Below are 22239 nucleotides of genomic sequence, written 5' to 3' on the forward strand. Positions count from 1 at the left end.
AGACCACTATCAAAGTATCCAGCTTCCTCAGAACTCCTTGACACTGTAGTCAAAATGAGCATAAACCTGGGTTTAGTACACAGGCTGCACTTTTTGCATTTAATTTTCCCTTTGTGGTAACAATGGTCAGGTATTCTTGCTGACTTTTAGATATGTCCGCTGCCTTTGAAACTGCTGATCATGAAGTGTTGCTGACCCATCTTTCGTCTCAGGCAGAAATAGCTGGGTGGAGGTTGCTTTTTCTAGCTGAGAAGAAAAGAGTTGTAATAGGCAATTATTTGTCAACTGTAAGGGCACTCTCATGTAGGGTCCTGCAGGATTCCATCTTATTGCCCCTCTTGTATCAATGTGTATATCTGGCCTATTAAAGGAGTTAGTGAAGAGACTCAGATGGCATAATTTTCAGGCTAATGACTGTAAGATTTATGTCTCCAATTCAAATGACCAAGCTGGAGCTGTTTAGAGACTAATGCAGTGTATAGGTGAAATTGAGGCATGGATGAGAGCAAGCTGGCTGAGACTCAATCCAGGCAAGACAGGTGATGCTGGTAGGTTGAGAGAAACAAACTGAATAGGCTGCTGGAACTGGTGCAGAAGGTAGCTGTCCGGTTGATAACTAGGCCATTCTGTAGAGAGCACGTGGCTCTGCAGATAGATTTTAAGGTGTTGGCTTGAACTTATAAAGCCTTAAATGGCCAATGACTAATGCAGTGCCAATGACTAATGCAATGACTAAAGAGTGCAGAGCCAATGACTAATGCAGTGGCCAATGACTAATGCAATGACTAAAGAGTGCTCCTGCCAACAAAGCACTCTTCACACCGGTGCTTTTCCTCAACAAAACTTTTGTTTTTCGGGGCGGGGGAGGGATGTTTTCTTAACACCTTTGAACAAATGACAAAAGTTTTGTCATTCACTTGCCAGTGTAGACAAAGCCACTGTTGCAATCATGATCACTAGAGACACTTATGGTAAATCCTCCTCTGCATAACAGAGAGAGCATTCTCCATAAGAGCCCCAGAGCTCTGATATGCCCTCCTGCTGCTGGTCTGAAATGCCTGGGTTTAAGGATTTAAGGAGTACGCTGCAGTGCCTAGGCTTTGTCTACACTGCCAATTGAATGACAAAACTTTTGTCGTTCACAGGTGCTTAAAAAGCCGCCCTGCCCCCCCCACCCCAAAGTGGCAGTGTAAACAGCTCGTTGTTGGCAGAAGTGCTCTCCTGTCGACAATGTGAACCTCACTCCTAGAGGTGGAAGTATTTTATGGCAAAAGTGCCAACAAACAGCGTTTACACTGCCCGATTTTTAGTGACACAGCCGCGTCGCTAAAAGCAAAGTAGTGTAGACAAAGCCTAAATGTTTTGCTTGGTTTAGAGAATGAGGGAGTTTTTTATTACTGGTTATATATAGGATATAATACATTCAGTTTGCCTAACTGACATTATCGTGCCTGACTGCATAAAATCAGAGGAGGCTTTTGTGGGGGGAAGCAAATAGGAAACAAAACACTGACAGAGAAAAGGCTCCTTAAGGGAATAATGGGAGAAGCTATTAATTGGGGAATGGCCCTGTACACCTCGATCCAGGCTAGCCAGGATTACATTTCCCAGATCTTAGCCTACAATCAAAGGGGATACTAAACCTTTAAGAGTTTGTCTATGCTGCAATCAGACACCCACAGCTGGCCTGTGGCAGCTGACAGGCTTGCAGGGCTTCGGCTGCGGGGCTATAAAATTGCAGTGGTAGATGTTCAGGCTCAGAATAGAGCATGGGGTCTGGGACCCTGCAAGGTGGGAGGGTCCCACAGCCTGAGCCTCAGGAGTCTTATTGTAGTGTAGACATACTCTAAAACAGTGTTTCTCAACCTTTTTGATGCCAGGGACCATCTTGCGCCCTTTCTAAACTGTGCCAGGGAGATTTTAGGGACTGGCGTTGGTCCACGGACTCGTCATTGAACAACACTGGTCTAAAAGACCCTGGTGGAACATAGAAGGGGAGGTGTGAGATATCAAAGGCTGCCTGGTGGAGAGTCTCTGATAGAGAGAGAGAGAGAAGCTGCAGCAAGCAGGCTATTTCTCCTAACTCAGAGATTAATGAATTTATCAAAGCTTGTAAGGAAATGTTAAGATCTAGGTAAGGGGAAATAGACATATAGGCCTTCGTTTTTACCCTTTGCTCTGCATAATCTGTACCTTTTGAGTGAATGAATATGTTATGCTTTCTTTCGAAGAAGCAGTTTTTATCACTTTTATTGGCTGCTGTTGCAGGCTCCTGGAGGTAAAGGGTTTACAGGTGCCAAACCCAGTTGACCCTGTCATGTTCATGAGTATCATAGATTATTAGTGTTGGAAGGGACCTCAGGAGATCATCTAGTCCAACCCCCTGCTCAAAGCAGGGCCAATCCCCAAATAGCCCCATCAGGGATTGAACTCACAACCCTGGGTTTAGCAGGCCAATGCTCAAACAACACTCTTGAGAAACAGATGCTGCAATCCAGAGATCCAGTTCCAAAGTGATTGGAACACTGGATTCTACCCTGGAGACAGGTGCAGGGGAGCCAGGCCTGTCACCGAAGGGATGAACCAAGAGGAACTAAAAGGGATCTAAAGTGCAACTTGCCCTATAACCATGGCCCCTGCTTTTGAGGAGAAGACTGTAGTACTGGCTAATATGTGGGGATGATATTGTTTGTATGTGGAGCTGCAGTTTGCTGAAAGGAGTGAGCTGGCTGAAATCGTACTTGAGTTTATTTTAAATAACTGAAAATGCTCAGAGTCCATGCGTGGCACTTTTTATTCTGAAGCATAAGAAAAATTAAAAATCAATAAATGGAATCAGTGTTGAGCAGATGAAGTGTAGTTTACAGTTATCTGGTTTAGAACTTAAAAGTAATCAACCAGGCAGCACACACATTCCCTACAGAAATTCACATATCAAGCAATATTTTAAATTATTTAGTAGAGTAATAGTCTGTTTAAAGTTTCTACAGATGATTGAAAACTCTGATTACTTTTGATCTTTTTCTATTTTTAGAGTTCGGAATGAGCTGCTGATATTGTCCGGTTATGCTGGTGCTTTACTTGCTATTAGAAGACAGTATGCTAGCATTGTACCTGCACTTTATGAATACACAAGGTAATATTAATTATATACCTACTTGCATTGCAGTATCACCCAGGAGCCTTGGTCGGGATTATGATACATAGTAAGAGAGAGCCCCTGCCCCCAGAAGCTTATCAATCTAAAGTCCCATTCCTACAATGAGCTCATGTGGATGTACTCTTATGCTCACCCAGAGCTCCATTGGCTTCCTGTATCGCACAGGCACAAGGTCAGCCTGAAAGCAGAATTTGGGCCTCAGTCAAACTGTGTGGTCCTGAAAGAAAAGATTGTTTTTCATAAACAGATAGATATTCTAGGTCTTCTCCTTGCTTTATCATAAGTTATCAATTGTACTTTATAATTTTATTTGACTGAAATTGATTTGGGAAATAATAAGAGAATTTTATAAGAGAAAAAAGAAGCTAAGGAAAAATAGCTTTGTAATAATCTATTTGTGACACTTAACACATCAAGCTTTGAGGCATCCTGGGACTCACAGAATCCATGTAGGGGTCAGGAGAACAAGGACCCTCTAAAGCTGTATTTCTTTAGACTGAGCCTGCAAGACCTATAAAATCCACCACAATCTGACCTCGTAGCTTTTATGCTCCAATCCAACAAAGCACATAAGCATACGAGATGTCTCAGTAAAGTCAAATGGCTCTGTATATATGCTTAAACATAAGTACATGCATGCTTGTAGAATCAGGGACTGAGTAAACCGAAAAGCTGTCTCTTGATTCTTGCTCTGATTTATGTAAAATTAGGTGCAGTGTTAGTTTTCTGAAAATTCCTATTTCCACATGTACTCAGACAAGACAAGGTTGTTTCATATATTGTGCTAAATCACATTATACTCATCCACTTAGCCCTCCTGCATCCTCAGATATTGTATTTATCATTTCAGCATACACCGGTCAGTAATCCGTATCAAGGCACACAATTCCTATCAGATTCAATAACTGTTATTTAAAAAAGAAGCATACATAGCCTTAAAAATAGGCTTCAAAGGAAAACTCTGCAGTTAAATCAAGATAATTATATGTGGAAATTTAAAAACTAATAATTCCTAAATTTAACTCTAGTAGTTAGCAAAAATATACAATTTTATGGTCAATTCAACATTTACTCAGACAGATTCATATTGCCAATTTCTAACTTCTTTTCCCTTCAATTCTAGCAATGTATATTTTCTTGATTTAATTTTTTTCTGTGGGAAGATATTTTAATTAGTTTTTAATTTTTTTTTTTAGTCAGCTTTTAAAACGACGGGAGGTATCTGTACCCTTGAAAATTGAACAGCTTTCTGAGGAACTAGATGCTTGGAGAGCTTGTACTCAGTTAGCCAACAAGTACGTGTGAAACATAAAGTCATAATTAAATTACTATGATTTAAATATGCTCATTGTAAATAAAATGTTTTATCCCATTTTTTCTTTGTAGAATATGAATATATCAATTTTTGTAAAAATTAAGATACTTCATTTTGAAATAATTGTTTTTGTGCATCTTGAGGTATACTGCAAATGGAAACGCATAGCTTAAAATGAAATATATTTTACTCACAGATCTACTGATGAATTGTCATATACTCCTCCATCCGAATCACAGAGAATGGTTTATTCAACATTAGTATCACGAATAAAAGAAGAGCCTCTTAAAGGAATTATTGGACCAGATTACGTCACTGGGTCTAATCTTCCTAGTCACTCAGATGTTCACACTTCTTGTTTGACAGGGTTAAGGATACAGGTACCATTTTATGGAGCCTGAGTGCTCTTTTTGGAACACTTAATAAAATAACAGTTACTTTAAAGACAGTCAAACCAATTGTTTTCAAGTGAAGAGACTGATTAAAAATTGAAAATAGTTGAGGCTTGCAGCATTCTCAGAGAAAACCTCTGAGGAAGAAGGGGAAAGTTGGAATATTGCTCTTGAGTACCCTGCAATGGCAAAAGCTGCCATTTTGCCTTGGAGCACACTGTTCTTAACTACAGTAGGCTATACAGAAAAGAAAAATTTCAGGAAGAAAAAATGTTTGAAATCCCCAATTGGAGCAGTCAAAAGTTTTTAGTCTGTATAAGGAATAGAAATTTCTCTTATCATAGGAGTGGGCAAACTACGGCCTGCGGGCCTATCAGGGCTTTGGATCTAGCCCGCAGGATTGCCATTGCTGTGGCACCACGGGCCCCACGCCACTCCCAGAAGTGGCTGGCACCACATCCCTGCGGCCCCTGGGAGTGAGGGGGCAGAGGGCTGTGTGTGCTGTCATCGCCTGCAGGCACCACCTCCTGCAGCTCCCATTAGCTGGGAACGGGGAACCACGGCCAATGGGAGCTTCGGGGGAGGTACCCACAGGCGAGGGCAGTGCACAGAGCCCTCTGCCCTCCCCACGGGCCGGAGGAATGTGGTGCCGGACGCTTCCAGCAGCGACGCAAGACCAGAGCAGGCATCCTGCCTGAGCCCCGCTGCGTGCTGCTGCCACCTGGGGAGCCACTCCAGGTAAGCAGCACTAGGCTGGAGCCCACACCCTAACTCCCTGCCCTGAGCCCCCTGCCGCACCACGCACCCCTCGTGCACCCCAACACCCTCCTGAGTCCCCCATACACCCCACACCCCTCCTCTGCTCCAACCCCTTGCCCTGAACCCTTTCCTGCACACCGCACCCTTCCTGCACCCCAATCTCCTGCCCCAGCCCTACATTCATGGCTCTGCATGCATTTTCCCCACCCAGATGTGGCCCTCAGACCAAAAAGTTTGCCCACCCCGTCTTAGCATATGCTCTGTTTTAATATATGTGATCTATTGCCAACCTCACCATGGTTTGACTTGAAAACAATTTAAAAGTTTTATTTTAGACTTCACACTGTCCTTAATGTGTTGGAAATATGTGTTATAATATGCATTTCTAGAGTGCTAACCACTATAGTACCCAGGAGCCATTACATGAATTAAAAACATACATCGGTGATCCTTCAGAGGACAGTTCTCATCTTTTCCCCATAATTAAATAATATAAAGGATACACTTTCAAACACGATTATCAGCTTTCAATTACATTTATCGCTTATACAGTGCTTTGTGATCAAAGTATTTAATATATATTAATCCTCACTACATTCCTGTGAGGTACATATTATTATTATTGCCATTTTTACAGATAGGGAAACAGACTGAGACACTCAGCTCTGCCAGTCAAGTTTTTCCAGACCATGCTGCAATTTGAAGACACTGTGGGCTTGTACACTCCAGCACTTACCTCGGTATAACATAAGTCACTAGGGGGTATGAAAAAGCCACCTCCCCGAGTGACAAGCTTTCCTGCTGACATAGCTACTGCTGCTCAGGGAGGCGGAGTAATTATGCCAACAGGAGAGTATACATACTCAGTAGCCACACAGGAAGAATTAATTAACTATAAGATAGTTTGTAAATATTACAGAGTTATTATTTGAAGATGTATCTAACTTAGGAATTTAGGAAATGTGAAATTTGGGCGTGAAGATTTTTAGGACACATCTCTACCTGATAAGTATAGCATTATAAATTGAGTATGAACATTTTAGTCAGACTTGATTATAACAGGTATAACTTTTTAAGGCTGTAAAGCTATTACATAAATTAGCATTGTATTCTCTATTCATTTTCATCTCAGATGAAGTAAAAATGTGCATTTGCTAGACTGCATCTCTTCTGGAAGTATGGAGACATGATGTGTATCTTTTTCCTCCTCTCCTCAAACGTTCACAGGGTCCAGTGTTTTTCCTTGAAGATGGAAAATCAGCTATTTCATTGAATGATGCTTTGATGTGGGCCAAAGTGAATCCCTTCTCACCATTAGGAACAGGAATACGACTCAACCCATTCTGATAAGACTTTTTCCTCTGTAGTGCTTAAAGCAAGTAACATCTAGCAGGTTAACATTAATTTAACCTTGATTGTTGAAGGATAGAAAGATGGTAGTTGATTCTTCCTGAAGGACAGTTATTTGAATTTTGCAAAATGTAAATGAGAAAATGAAAAATGGATTTATATATATATATATAAAGTTTATATGATAATCCAAAGAAAAAATGTCCTTACATAATTGACAGCCATGTTTTTTTAAAAAGAGAATACTGTTGTCAGACAACATAAAAATATTTCAGTAAATTTTTGTGAGCAAATTGTAAAGTAAGTAAAGAAATATCTGAACATTAGCAAAATACTAGGGTAGCTGAAACTGTGAAATTTATAAGAGATTTTTAAATACATCAGTATGCATTTATGCTTTTATGAATTGCCACTGAGCTACAGCTGAGTTTCATACGTTCTGTATGCCCTTTTATTTGTATCTAATACTTGGTAAAATGTGATTCTAAAGAGTGATAGTGTAAATTAAATGACAACATAGTCAAAATACTTCAATTTTTAATTAAAAAAATCTTTCCATACAATAAATATTTAAGCTTTAACAGGAAAAGAGAAGTCATTTTGATGAATATCTAGATTAGGATAAATTATTATATTTTCTAATAAATCCATCTTTAGCACTCCCCCCATTATATTTTCTTGAGCGCTAAAATGTGTTCTATTAACCTTATTTTTTTAACAAATAGCTTGTAAGTAGTAAACAGCTTATTTAATGAAAATTATTGACATACATTATGTAAATTAATTTTTTTTTTATTTTGTACAGATTGTAAAAGTTTGTATGGTATTGAGGACCTGATAAATAAATATGTGGGCATTGCTTTATTTAGTTGGATGGTTAGTTCACATCTAGTATCATGTGCCCAAATGAAAGAAAAAATAATGGCAGTAGAATATTTTATTCTAAAAATTGTCCATAAAATAAAATACAGGCATGAGAAGACCAGTTGTTCACAGACAGAACTGATCTTCCATCAAATAGCATTAGAAATCCTTTTGCTGGGTTCCCTGATCAGCATGATAGTGGAACTTTTCTCATCAGCTTCACTTCCTCTTTCCCCTGCCCCCCTTCTCCCTCCCCCACGAAAAAAAAAAGTTATTCTGGTTAGGATATCAAGAGATAATAGTAAAAATTACTGAAAATGTTTTAAATAACCTGTGCAAAATAGGAATAACGCAAGATATAGCCCTTCTCATCTTAAAATGCCTTGCAAACCTAATCCTCACACTATCCCTATGAGGTAGTAAGGAATGTCCTCATTTTACTAAGTAGAAACTGAGACAGAGGCTAGCTGATCTGCCCTAGGCTACAGAGGAAGTTAAAACTCGGGAATTCGATGAAGCATGGAAAAAAACATTTTTTTTTAAAGTTTAAAGTTAATAATTGTATTCCACAAAGGGTTTATTGTATTTATTATAGATTTTTAGGACCTCAAATAAATAGTACATCCTAACTACCAGCCCTTGTTTTGCAAGGAGCAGTACACATCTTTACACCTTTATTTAGATATCAGAGGGTTACGTATCACTTTATTGCTTCTACCATTTGGGATTTGTTTCTCTTTGTTTAATTATAAGGAGTTTGGGGAATGAGAGTTGGAATTCAGAAAAATGACCCATTTTAATAATTTGTGGAAGAAATATAACCTCTCCAGCTGTGAATAAACTATGGTTATTTTTGTTGAATCAAAGATCAGTAGTTAGCTTGTGCTGTGTGACTTGTATGTCCGATGTGTATGTAAAAGAAATCTAGGCATTTGCAGATAAGAAAAGATGGAGAGGATTGGTCATAAACACCAAAGTTTGTTTAACTGAACTGGAATCTGAAGGATTGACTCAACTGCCACTCTATTCTTTAAATCTTTGGTAATATCCTGAAGATTTGTACTTAAATCTTTTAAATAATTATAAATATGTAGTAAAACTGCATCAATTTGTGGAAGTTGTGCCTTAGTGTGGAACCTGAGACAAATCTATTCCCTCTTTCGACACTGAGGGAGGCAAATTATTTTTTCATTGTTAGGTTTAGAGTATAAAAATTGAGTCAAAGGGCACTTTTTATACTAGAAATATGTCTGCTAATAGTCTTTGTGAACAAAAATTATGTTGTATTTGCTTTAAGATAGTCCTTACCCTATGTGGGGGGGGGGTAAACATAAGAAAAAATATTGTAAAACGTGCATTTACTGTTACAATAAATGTATTTGTAACTGTCAAAACACAGCTGCATCAATGTTTTCCAAAATAATTTCAGGTTGTTTGCTAAAATGTGATTTCATTGTCAAGCAGAACTGCTCAACTATGGCTATTTCCCCTTCATATTAAAAAAAAAATTCTGATGTCGTCACCTTCAAATAATTGCTATACAGTGTCTGAATTTCTCTATTGCTTTCCAGGCAAAAATACTTCAAGCCATATAACTTTTATATCCTGTAAAGGTGCTCTGAAAAAATCTCTTGTGATCTTACTGTTCTTGTAATAAGGCTAAACTAATAAAATGTCTCTACCAAAGTCACATGTTTATCAAAATGAAGAAAAACATGTCAAAACTATTACTATTGTTCTAAGCTTCAGAGACTGGAGACAAATGCCATTGTAAACTTGATCACAAATCTTAGAGAAAAGCTAATTTTATGCTCTGATATTTAATTTAATTTTGGACAGATCAGTTTTTGACTCTTGTAACAAAAATTTAACAAATGCTACAAGTAAAAGTGCACTATATGTGGACAAGAACTTACAAAATTCCAGTGATACTGAATAGGCCAAAAGACAAGACTGCAAAAAAAAAAAAACAAGTAGTGTCCCTCCTAAAACTGATGACATAGCATTAAAAAAACCCAACATTTTCCAGGTGTGTAGGTGTCAAAATAAAATTGTGGAAAGTCATAAATGCTGCCTATTCAAGGTGCATAAAGACAAAATGATGATTTAAAAAAAAATCAAACTGAAAAAACAATTTTATTAAATACAGGCCAATTTTTTAAAAACAACCTTATTTAAAATTACATTTGAAATTGAGAACTTATAATAAATGCATGTAAATTGAATACAAAAAATAAGTAGTACATGTTTGATGTAAAGTTTTAAAGTCAGATCACTGAACTGCTGAGACTCAGTTTCAGAGGAGTAGCCGTGTTAGTCTATTTCAGCAAAAAAAAAATGAGGAGTCTTGTGGCACCTTAAAGACTAACAAATTTATTAGAGCATAAGCTTTCGTGGGCTATGACCCACTTCTTCAGATGTATGGAGAGAAAATTACAGTAGGCAGGCATATTTAGATTTATTTACTTTGAACAATTCAGAGCCCACAAAAGCTTAGGCTCTAATAAATTTGTTAGTCTTTAAGGTGCCACAAGACTCCTGGTTGTTTTCGCTGGGACTCACTAGCTAACCACTTGGAACTAGAGTTTTTTGAAGTGCTAAACCAACTTTTTACAGCAGTAGCCTCTCCTGAAAATGCAGAGACAATATCTTCATTTTGGTTTATTTAACTAGTTTAGTTCAATGATTAGTCCATTCAGAGTTAAGAAACTGATTGGAAGCTGAAAAGGCAGAAGGCTTGTTTTTATCTCTTCTAATCTATAAATAAAAAATAGTTATGAGGATGAAATTTACTAGTTTTAAATTTTTGAAGGGTATGTTTACCAGAAACAATCAATTCAATTCACTAACCGATAATGCTTCCCTTTGTTTAGTAACCCAATTAGCTTAAAATGTAAAACATTTTTGATAAAAGTTTATGGATTTAGCACATTTAAAGTAGTTGTATTTAATAAAAAATAAAATGCTGTTTTTCTGCATTTTAATTAATTTGAATTTCCACTGAAATTGAACTTGACACAAATCCAAGTAGAACATTAATCATCTACTAAGAAGTGCATTATTTTCAAACATAAAAAATGTAAAAATTAAGAATGTGAATAAGTGTATATTTATATGACCTGTGTTACACAAGAGGTCAGATTGGCTGATCATATTTCCTTCTGGCCTTGGAATCTATGAAAGCTGTATAACTGCTTCAATGTATATAGATATAATGTATCCTTCTGGTTAGCCCAAAAGAAAAGCACCAAATTTAGTGTAAAGAATAAATTTAGTTCAACATCACCATTTTTTAAACAAATGATTACCAACCACTGAGCATCCACTTTTTTTCTGAAAGTAACTAAAGTACAAAGGCAAAACACAATTAACATAGATGATTTTAAAGCAAGGTGTCCTACTTGCTAATATATATCATGATTAAAATTGACAGTTAAATCACTTTGATTTAAATCAAGCTCCCCGCTCCCTATCCAGATCCTTACCTTGAACAGATTTTAATATATGTAATAACAAAATCATTTCCAAGGAAGTTTTCAGCTGCCACAGATTTTAAAATTCCATTAAAAATATATGTTCCTAATTTTCCACTCTGAAGATCACCTTCAAAATGTACATGAATTAATGGGACAGTGCAAAAACGATGTTTCTCCTGAAACAGAGCTACAGCCTACACATTTTTTGAAAGGCGTGCATAAGCAGGATAATCACGGATGCAATAAACTATTTTAATTGCTTTAATTTGGATATAACAACTTCTAAAGCTGTGAAGGGAGAGATTTTTCGCCAACAAACTAGATTTATTTACTTTGGACACTTATACATGAAGGAAACGAAAGCCATGACCAGCTTTGATATAGATAAATTACTAAAAATTAATAATCTTATTTCCAAGATTGTAAAAATTAATGTACAGTAGGACAAGATACAAAAGGACACAAAGTACAACTGTCAAATGTATTCAACTCATCAAGTCACAATGTGCAAAAAGTTTGACTACACATCATTACTCATCTTGCACCACTGCAATTTGTAAATTGGAAAATTTCACTGACAAAGAACTTGAAATATTAAAAACAACTCACTCTAGCAAGTAATCAAGTCTAGGAGGAGGTTGAGCTGTAAAAGCAACTAACAATGGGGAAACTACAGTGATGTATATTTTAGATACTGCTTTGTTTAGTGATGATTTAGCTTGTCACACTTCCAAACATCAGATTTCCAATATGTATTTTGTTTTGGCATCTACTAGAAAAAAATAATGCTCTGATTTAACAGACTCTGAAACCAATCAGGCAATTCTCTCCCAATGGATATGGTCAAAGGATTATAGAGATAAAGTGATCTTGTACATTTTCAAAGTTGAGGTCTCTCCAATACTTTTTTTTTCCAGTGTTCAGTTCGAATCCTTTTGGCTAGATGCTTGGAGCTGCCACACTTATATATCCACAGTAAAAGAGCCTCTGTCAGCTTGTTTCACCTGGATTTCTTTAAACTGAACACCAGTTTTGCCTCTGATTTCTGGAAGCCCTAGGTCTAAGAAAAGAAGCAATTGAATAATGCAACCATGTATTTTTGCTGCTGATTTATTATCAAACAATTTAACTATAAAAACATGTCCTTTTGAATACAATGAAATTTATTTCAAACGGCCAACACAGGTCTTGTTTACACACAAGGTGTGTACCCTTTTAGCTATACTGGTATAACCAACAAGCCCCTTAGTATGGATGCACTTAAACTGGTATAAAGTTGCTTATACCAGTATAGCTTACAGACGCTCCCCAATTTATGCAATCGTTCCGTTCCGGAAAGCCTTGCGTAATCCAAATGTTACGTAAGTCGGAAATGTATATTGTGCAAACATAAAAAACAAACAATTACAACAAAAATATTGCATCTATCTTAATCTATTGTTATCGTGGCACACTGAAGGCTGCATTTAGTGGTGGATGACAATTGGCTTAACTTGTAGATGAGGAAGGAGAGGAGGAGACAGGCATGATTTGAATTAAATAATAGGGTGAAGTAACAGAAATACAGTATCATTGAAACAACAAGAGACTGAGAGGCTGTGAGAGTGCAAAGCCTTCCCTTGTAGGAGATGCTACGCTGTATTCCTCCGCACACCGCACTACACTATTTTGCATTCCTGTAGGCTACAAAATATTTTCCACAACTCAAACATTTTATTTATGCCTTATGGAACTTTGCGTAAGGTCGAATTTGCCATAAATCGGGTCTTGTGTAACCCGAGGCGTGTCTGTATTTCCATTGATATAAGCACCTTTTAGACTGATAGCACTGCAGCCAGCCTAGGAGTTGGACAAATTTAACTATCCTGATAGAAAAGACACACACCTCTAACCAAAACAGTTAAATCTCTACAAAAACTGTGCAGATCAGGCCACAGTATACCTCAAACTATCACAGGAGATTTGTTATTGGACTCTTCTATAATACCATGATCAAGATTCCACATGAAATCACTCACGAGGAGAATCTGCCAATCCACTTCCCACTCCTATTGGAGATTGCAAAGAACAGCTGAACTGTGATACTGAAGTCATTTAGACTATCTAATACGATTATCATAGTATTCAAGTGCATCACTCTAATATATTTATCTTCATGACATCCCTGTGAGGCGGAAAGTACTAGGTGACAGAAACAAGGGTGATCTGAAATAATTTATCAATACTGTATACTTTACATGCATGTCTGATAGAGGTTTACTATATGAATTTAAAGGGTCAATTCAAGAGTAGGCTACCAACACTTAAGGGGCCTGCTGGGGTAAACATGGTTGATACAGGGTACTGTAGTCCAGAATCTGATCTGGGAGTGGGAGAACTGTGAAGTTTCATTCCACAAGGCCCAAGACCTGAAGGGAAGAAAGTGGTGCTAGTCCTGTAACCATAACATTACTACCCCCATTTTTTTTTCCTTTTCACAAACAGCAACCACAGGCATAGAGTGAAGTCTGTGGAAACTGAACTGTTGGGGAATTGAACTGTTGTCTTCCAAGTACTAGAATAGAGTTTTAACTGCTGGACCATCTTTCTGACTAGTATCCACCCTTGCACAAATCTGACCAGTTTAAACACTGGTCCACTGTGGCCTTTAGACATACAAGCTGTCTTGGAACCTTTTCCATCTAACTAGTTAAAATTTCTTAGGGATTTTACATACCCCCTACTTTTTTCTTTGTGAGGAAAAGCTTCAACTAATATTCTCAAAGGTTCACTGTCTGCCTTCAAGAGATCAGTAAAAAGGCTATCTATGCAATCATGACGTCCTACAGTTCTTAATCGGGCAAGATAAATAGAACTCCCAACAAAGTCAATGGGTGAATAAGGACTGCAGGATTTGTCCATTGGGGAGCAAGTAAAGAACATCTGTTACGATTACACTAGAGAAGGACCTGCCTTCAGACTGTGCTACTAAGTATAGTGGAAGTTCTGAATCATAAACCAAAACACGATGGTGCGGAAGAGAAGAAATTTTGACTCCTGAAATATAAGCAGCTGCCACTGAGGCTCAGAACAACTTTTTGGAAGCACTGTAGTTATTTTCTAATAAGGTCCAACAGGTTACTTTGAAAGCTATTTATAGACTTTGTTTTAATAAAAAGACCACTTATCCATATAATCAAAGTAAAACAAACGAAAAAAAAATCCGATGGAAGAGATTGAAATTAAAGCTTACTTGATATAAAAGAAAGTTTCTCTCTCTGGATGTTAATCGCACTCCCAGAGGGACCTACAGCAACCGGATGACGAACTGCACGTTCTGCCAAGCTTGGTTTAATGTTAAACCGCTCTTCAAAAACACAATTACAATTCATTCATTACAGTCCACATAGTCATAGCCTTCATACAATTAATTGGCCAATTATTCAGTGATTTTTTTCTTATTTAAAAGACACTCCCACCTATAAAAACTAAATAAAGAAACCAAAATTATCACAAACTCTAGCAAAAGAAAAATGGCAAAACTCTGGCAAAAAAATAGCATTTTATTCTGCAAAAGCTATCTATAAGGTGACACACAAAATAAGTTTACAAGGTGGCAGTGCACCTTGGTGTGTATGTGGTGGTGGTTTTTTTAAGAGGCTATGACATGCTTTAGCGATCACATTGTGAGAAGACTAAGGATATGTCTACACTTGATCTGCCACAGCAGCACAACTGCATCTGCTCCATTGTAGACATTACTTATGCTGATGGGAATGGTTCTCCCATTGGCACGGGTAATTCGTCTTCCCGAGAGGCAGCTACTAGGTCAATGGAAGAATTCTTCCTTTGATCCAGTGCTGTCTACACCTAGGTTTTGGTTGGCATAGCCATGTCGCTGAGGGGTGTACTTTTTTCACACCCCTGAACATAGCTATGCTGATGTAAAATCCCAGTGCAGACCAGCCCTTAATATGAGATAGGTCTTATCCTTAAATAAGCATCAGAAGCTGTTTTACAACAGATTACAATGTGCATCTCTGAATAGTCAAGTGTATTAGTGCTGAGTTTGGCCAACTAAAAAAAGAACTTTGAAGAACAAAAGCAATAAGTATTATTCTTTTGTTCTTGTTTACTACTTGACACACAGACTGTCCACTGTCATTACAGAAATCTGAGCCTTTTGACCCATGAGTTTAAGTTTAGACAAATTTTGACCATATGTCTTTTCTACTGACAATGCGGACTGACGCTATCTGTGCCATATCAATCTGAGTCCTGTAATACTTTCAAACTTTAGTGGTATACGCCTAGAAAATGTTGATTAGAACAGCTAACTTAGAGCATAAGGCACTGAATCTATAAACACTTACATGGGGAGTGCGGGGGGAGGACTCAGGCTAGCCCCACGTGGTGCCTTTTCCCTTTGGGAAATATGGTCACCCTGCCTCAGTGGGATGCTGTGGCAAAAGGAAACACTGTGTTCCTCATATGTACAAAGTGGGGAGTAGGAATAAGGAGATGATGTTATCTCTGTATATGGCTTTGGTTAGGCTGATTCTTGCATACTGCAACCAGTTTGGTTGTCCACATTTTAAAAAAGATGTTGAAAAACTGAAAAGGGTGCAAAAAAAGGCACAAAAATCACTTGAGGGATGGAAAAAAATGCCTTACAGTGTGATATAAAGAGCTCAATCAGTTTATCTTATCAAAAAGAAGATTTGAGAGGTGACTTGTTACAGTGTATAAGCACCTTTACAAGATGAAAGTACCAGGTACTAAAGGGAATTAAAGTAGTGGAAAATGCCATAAGAACCAAGAAGCCTAAACCAAGCATGTTTAAATTAAAGAAATATTTTGCCATATTTATAACAGTAAGGATGGTTAACCATTGGAACAAACTACGAACAGAAGTGGTACATTCTCCATCTCCTGATGTCTTCAAATTATGACTAGATACTGTCTGGAAGATACGCTTTCCTCAAAGAAGTTATGGGCCATGGCACTTCATACAGAAGTATCTGGGTGAAATGTAACAGCCCATGATACACAGGCAATCAGACTGGATGTCTTATGGTTTCTTTTGGTCTTAAACTCTATGAATCTATGGTAGTAAAGTTAAGCACATGTGTTAGTGTTTGCAGGATCAGGGCCTCATAAAGACCAGCTGCTTTTTAGCAAATTCACCCAAGATCATAAAATGTGAAAAAGAATTAAACAAAATAGTTAAGCAAGCTCAAACTAAAACTAGTTGATTTAAAAGTATGTATTTTGCTTTCCACTCTTGAAGACTTTCTGAGAACATATGAAATATGGGCCAACTCACCACATTCCCCAGGCTCACTGTCTAATTAAGTTAAATTTACCTGTAAGTGAAAACTTAGGTTCAATACATCCCTGTTCGTATGTTTTTACTAGCAGGAAATCAGTGGCGTACCAAGGAAAATCTCTCTGCTGCAGAAACACTTCAACTATTTAGAGTTAAGCCAGCTAAAGAACTGATCATGGCAGCAGCAGCTTTTAATGCAAAGAAATGGCAAAATGTGGATGAATCACTTGTAAGTTATATGGCAATGGTGGAAACTTTATCTGTTACTTCAGCTATATTCCATCATTATAATATCACTAATATTAATATATCATCTAAGTATCACTGTTCACTTTGAATGCAACTGGCTGAAAATGTTTCCTCAAATGATGTAATCACAAAATGGTATGATGTTTTTCCTAAGCACAAAACCATGATCTAATTCTCTTCATGTTACTTATGCCAATAGTTCCACTAACTTCAGTGGGGTTGTGGCGGTGTGCCCCATAAGGCTTCATGGGAATATGCTTATGAATGTATATATATCTGGAATATGTTTTATGCTACATATGCCATGTAACATATCTCTGTAAAGGTTATGATCTACTGAATCTATTAATTGTATGCATGTATAATTTTTGTATGAAAAGTTATGAATATTGGCTGGGCACTGGCTTGATTTTTAAGTAGCCTTTGTAAAGCATTTGGTCAGCTTCTTGAGAAAGGAATGTGCAAATTAAGTGCCCAGTCAAGAAACACTTAAGGGACAATAGATCTTGGGAGGCTCCAATCCACATAAGAAGTCTACATGAGGATGTTCAAGGGAGAAGGTAAGCAATGGCTGAATCAAACTGAGGGTATGTCTACATCTACAATTTTGCAGCGCTGGTTGTTACAGCTGTATTAGTACAGCTGTATAGGGCCAGCGCTGCAGAGTGGCCACACTTACAGCAACCAGCGCTGCAAGTGGTGTTAGATGTGGCCACACTGCAGCGCTGTTGGGCGGCTTCAAGGGGGCTTCGGGGAACGCGAGAGCAAACCGGGGAAGGAGACCAGCTTCACCGCGGTTTGCTCTCGCGTTCCCCGAACCCCCCTGCAAACCGCAGGGAAGGAGACCTGCTTGCTCGGGGGTTCGGGGAACGCGAGAGCAAACCGGGGAAGGAGACCAGCTTCTCCGCGGTTTGCTCTCGCGTTCCCCGAACCACCCTGCAAACCGCAGGGAAGGAGACCTGCTTGCTCGGGGGTTCGGGGAACGCGAGAGCAAACCGGGGAAGGAGACCAGCTTCGCCGCGGTTTGCTCTCGCGTTCCCCGAACCACACTGCAAACCGCAGGGAAGGAGACCTGCTTGCTCGGGGTTCGGGGAACGCGAGAGCAAACCGGGGAAGGAGACCAGCTTGATTACCAGAGGCTTCCTCAGGTATGCTGGGATACCTGCTTATTCCACGGAGGTCAAGAAAAGCGCTGGTAAGTGTCTACACTTGATTACCAGCGCTGGATCACCAGCGCTGGATCCTCTACACCCGAGACAAAACGGGAGTACGGCCAGCGCTGCAAACAGGGAGTTGCAGCGCTGGTGATGCCCTGCAGATGTGTACACCTCCTAAGTTGCAGCGCTGTAACCTCCTCACCAGCGCTGCAACTTTGTGATGTAGACAAGCCCTGAGACATGCATGGACATGTGATTTGTCCATGTGACTCCAAAACTCCATCTTGGAGCTGGACTTTGCACAGGGGAGAGGAGAGGGTCTTCACCCACAAGAGAAAGTCCACTTAAACCCCTAGGAGACCCCTCCATTTGGTCTTCAGCTGGCTAAAGAGATAGCCTATCCACCCCCAAGGATACCTGAAAGAGACTGGAACAAAGGACAATAACTACAGGGATGTGAGTGATTGCAGGACCCAGACTAGAAGGAAACTAGTCTGTAAAAGGAAGCTTACTGGAACTGGTGAGGTATTATCTGTATTCTGTTTTCTTAGACATAGACTTGCATGTTCTATTTTATTTTACTTGGTAATTAACTTTGTTCTGTCTGCTATTACTTGGAACCACTTAAATCCTACTTTCTGTATTTGATAAAAATAACTTTTTACTTATTAATTAACCCAGAGTGTGGGGGGGAAACAACTGTGCATCTCTCTCTATCAGTATTATAGAGGGTGAACAATTTAAGAGTTTACCCTCTATAAGCTTTATACAGGGTAAAACGGATTTATTTGGGGTTTGGACTCCATTGGGAGTTCGGCATCTGAGTGTTATAGACAGGAACACTTCGGTAAGCTGGTTTCAGTTAAGTCTGCAGCTTTGGGGCACTTGGTTCAGACTCAGGGTCTGTGCTGGAGCAGACTGGCATGTCTAGCTCAACAAGACAGGGTGCCGGAGTCCCAAGCTGGCAGGGAAACAGGGGCAAAAGTAGTCCTGGCACACCAGTTGGCAGCCCCAAGGGGGTTTCTGTGATCCAACGTGTGTCTGGGTTGACAAGTTGTAGTTAAAGCAAGCATGACTTGGCCCAAAGATAGTTTGAATATTTGCCTGTTCTCCATTTCAATCATCAGACTAACAAACTAGGACAGTGAACATGAGAAACAATCAGTTGCACCACATACATCAGTTCCATATACTTGCTTTGAAAAACCACTCACTTGGGTTCTCTTCCCGCTCTACCAGTCTCCGTTGCATATGCATATTGATGATGGCATTAACCTTTTGTCTATTTTTGTTAATGTTGGGCTCCATCATTATTTCTGTTAGCTTAATGTTATTCTTGATAGCCTTTGAAGCTGTTGACCTGGCGACCATTGGTAACTGCTCCTGATAATAGTGGTCTGTAAAGTCAACTTCATCCTGAATATTTTTAATTCTGGGGAGGGAGAAAAAAAAAAGCAAATGTTAATGAATCAGTTACATTACTACTACTAAATACTGAACATATTATGATGCTTAACACCTTTCAAGACCCTAGTTACATATTACTAATAATTCTCACAATTCCTTTGTGTGGAAGGTATTATCTCTATTTTATAAATGGGGAAACCTTAACACAGAGATAAGCGACTTGCCCAAACCCACAGAGATGGAGTCAGTGTCCAGGCCAGGAAGAGAATACAGGAGCTCCTGGTGCTCAGTCCACTAGACCGAAATAATGGTAATTCTCTTGGTGGACGGTAACACTTAAAGCACAAATCTCTGAAATCCACGGGAGGGAAGAGGCATCTATACAAATGTCCCTTAACACCATTTTGCTCCCTGGTCCCAGAAACCACACTGACAGTGGCTTCCCTGACTATGGTTGTCCCTGTAGCCCTCATCAGTAGAGCTCATTAGTGCAGAGGAGTCAGTACTACAAGTTGCTGCACTCTTTGTCTACAGTAACATACACAAGGTTCCACAGTGTACTGAGGGGTTAAGAATCTAGTAGAACTAGACCATGGTCAACTCCATCCACAGAGCTGGGATTCTGCTGGGTTGGGGAAAGTTAAGCATGTTCTGAAGAAGCGGCACTCCCTCTTGCACATCCCCCAGTTTAGCTCTGTGGGCATAAGCTCCTTTACACTCACAAAACTGGAGGAGAGCATATGGATCTATGGTTTTATGCTTATAAACCCCATCTGTTTTATTAATGGGTTTGCTCTTTATACTATTTTTATTTTATTTAGTGAATTTCAGGGCTGCTAAGAAGCATGCTGATAACCTCTTTAAAGAGATCCTAGGCAATACTATGTGGTCTGCAAGCTTTCACACACAACACTAAATACCTCACCGTCAATGAAACAACTTTGCTTTTTCAATAAATGAACCAGAGCAGAAGGACTGTGGTGTTTTTTGTGATGTGGGCAAAGGTTCACTAGGGATTTAAATGTTATTTCACGTGTGAAGTAGGCTTCAGATCCAGGCCCTACTGTGGTCAATGGCAAAACTCTGACTGACTTCACACCAGGGCTTCAGAAATCTGAAGGTTTTGAGTCATATTTATATACTACTCATTAATATGCTACTAAAGTGAATAATCTACAGTAAACCTGATACATAATACACTTCTGTAAACAGCACTCACCGTCCATTTGTCAGCATTGAGTAGATGTCTTGTACCAACATTTCTGCTGCTCCCGGTTTACAGTGAATTGTCCCATCTATTAGTTCCTGGACAGGCTTCAAGTTTCTTTTGGAAAAAAACTATAGCAAAAAACAACAACAGAGAGCATTTCAGTTATTATTAGTTGAAAGGCAAAGGTCCATCCTTCCATGCTTTTTACTTGATGTGTGATCACTCACTTTGTTTTCTCTCAGCCCCTGCCCAATCCAATCCAATCCAATTCCACTCAAACCCTCACCCCATAACCAAAATGAAAAGCAATTAAAGAACGTGTGCAATATTATGGGTGAGAACTGAAATATAAACTGAGCAAAAATTCAAACTTTTTCTTCCCAAAAGAACTGGAAGCCCCTTAACTGCTCAACTTAAGAGCTGCTTTTGTTAACAATACAAAAACCCTAAGGCCAAGATTTAACTTTGGGTGCCTCACTATTCGCACGGCCCGGTGCCTGGAACAAGTCACTGGGGCTGGCCAGGTGAGTGACGGATCGTTAGTTCCTCCATCGCCATCCCGGCGGAGCTTTGGGCGGCCCCCGGGACTGTCCGCGGCCAATCAATACAGCGGGGGGGACAGGGCGTCATCGCTGCACCAACTTTCCGAGCCCGACGTGTCCCGGGCCACGGCGATGCAGGTTTCACACGGGGGAAAGCCTCGAGCGCTGCGTGCACGTTACAAGGTGCCCGGCGGGGCGGCTCCCTCACCTGGGCGAGCTGGGACCAGTTGCTGAGCTTGGTGGCCAGCGAGGCGCCGTTCTCGTAGCTGTGGCTGTGGATGTCCCCGGGGTAGTACCAGGAGAAGATCTCAGCGATGAGGTAGCCGTTGGAGAAGTCCCTAGAGAACAACGACAATAACGGTCAGGCGCAGCCGGGCAGCGCGCTCGGAGCCGCCCCGCCCCATCTCACCGTCGGAAGTTCCTGGGGAAGAAGCTCAGGTCCAGGCTCTGCAGCCACCTCAGCACGGCGCGCGGCAGCCCCGTGCGCCTGGGAGGGTGCGAGTACGACATGGAGGCGCGAGAGGCTGGGACTGCTCGCGAGCCGCGCGCGCCGGAATAGGGTCCCCTTTCCCCGTGTCCTCTAGCCGTTGTGACTGGTTACCAAGCAACCGCCGCAAACCATGGAAGTAGGCGGACACTCATTCGATTCCGCCCCCTGCCCACAGATTCCCCCAGAATGGCTAAAGTGCGCACGCGCAGCCGGCAACTCATGAGCGGTATTGCATGAGTACGCACGCGCAGTGGTAGAAACTGTTTGCTTGTGGGCAGCCGGGAATAGCGCGTGCGCGAAAATCTGAGCTGTCACCATGTTAGTGTGAGTCTGCGGCTAGCGCTCTACTGGCTGAGCTGGGCAGCGACTCCCCTGCCAGGGGGCATCATCCTACCACACAGTTCCCAGGTAGGCGCGTGCGTACCGTCATGTGCGCGTGCCCAGGTGTTAGCAGTGAGCGCCCCCCGCACAGACCAGCGTCACACACGTCAGTTACTAGCTCCTCTGGGTGCCTTATTTTTGGTCAGTTGCTGCTGTGTTTGCACGTCAAGAAACAGCAG

At 40.1% G+C, this 22239-nt stretch overlaps 2 protein-coding genes across 11 annotated transcripts in view; one reads left to right on the forward strand and one right to left on the reverse strand.

The window, feature by feature from the left end:
* WDR17 (WD repeat domain 17) overlaps positions 1-7126 on the forward strand; it is a 95165-nt gene extending 88039 nt beyond the window's left edge. For 7 of the 9 annotated variants that reach the window (XM_050945308.1, XM_050945313.1, XM_050945309.1 and 4 more), the window contains 4 exons: positions 3035-3136; positions 4357-4455; positions 4672-4855; positions 6854-7126. In XM_050945308.1, the coding sequence (XP_050801265.1) occupies positions 3035-3136; positions 4357-4455; positions 4672-4855; positions 6854-6973 (505 nt within the window). In that variant the 3' untranslated portion in view covers positions 6974-7126. Of the gene's footprint in view, positions 1-3034; positions 3137-4356; positions 4456-4671; positions 4856-6853 lie in introns of those variants that run through there. The other 2 variants (XM_050945310.1, XM_050945311.1) reach the window with 2 other exon arrangements.
* A 4842-nt stretch (positions 7127-11968) lies between these two features.
* On the reverse strand, positions 11969-21817 carry SPATA4 (spermatogenesis associated 4). 2 transcript variants are annotated; one of them, XM_050945407.1, is made up of 6 exons: positions 21599-21811; positions 21398-21527; positions 20657-20775; positions 19245-19462; positions 14549-14662; positions 11969-12376 (listed from the first exon to the last, which is right to left on the reverse strand). In XM_050945407.1, exons 1-6 carry the CDS (start codon positions 21697-21699, stop codon positions 12279-12281), a joined length of 780 nt encoding a protein of 259 aa, XP_050801364.1. In that variant the 5' UTR covers positions 21700-21811; the 3' UTR covers positions 11969-12278. The 2 variants fall into 2 exon arrangements, with proteins under 2 accessions (XP_050801364.1, XP_050801365.1); XM_050945408.1 differs by lacking the exon at positions 14549-14662 and having other exon boundaries at positions 21599-21817.
* Positions 21818-22239: the final 422 nt, after the last annotated feature.

This window comes from Gopherus flavomarginatus, chromosome 3 (genome assembly GCF_025201925.1).
Source record: "Gopherus flavomarginatus isolate rGopFla2 chromosome 3, rGopFla2.mat.asm, whole genome shotgun sequence".
Lineage (NCBI taxonomy): Eukaryota > Metazoa > Chordata > Testudines > Testudinidae > Gopherus > Gopherus flavomarginatus.

What these genes read in the sequence shown, in the direction of transcription:
- SPATA4 (XM_050945407.1), bottom strand. Translation starts at nt 21,699, where the DNA reads ATGTCGTACTCGCACCCTCCCAGGCGCACGGGGCTGCCGCGCGCCGTG. An exon ending in TTCCCCAGGAACTTCCGACG is followed by an intron (nt 21,528 to 21,598) that starts GTGAGATGGGGC and finishes GTTGTTCTCTAG; the next exon opens with GGACTTCTCCAACGGCTACC. An exon ending in ACTGGTCCCAGCTCGCCCAG is followed by an intron (nt 20,776 to 21,397) that starts GTGAGGGAGCCG and finishes TTTTTGCTATAG; the next exon opens with TTTTTTTCCAAAAGAAACTT.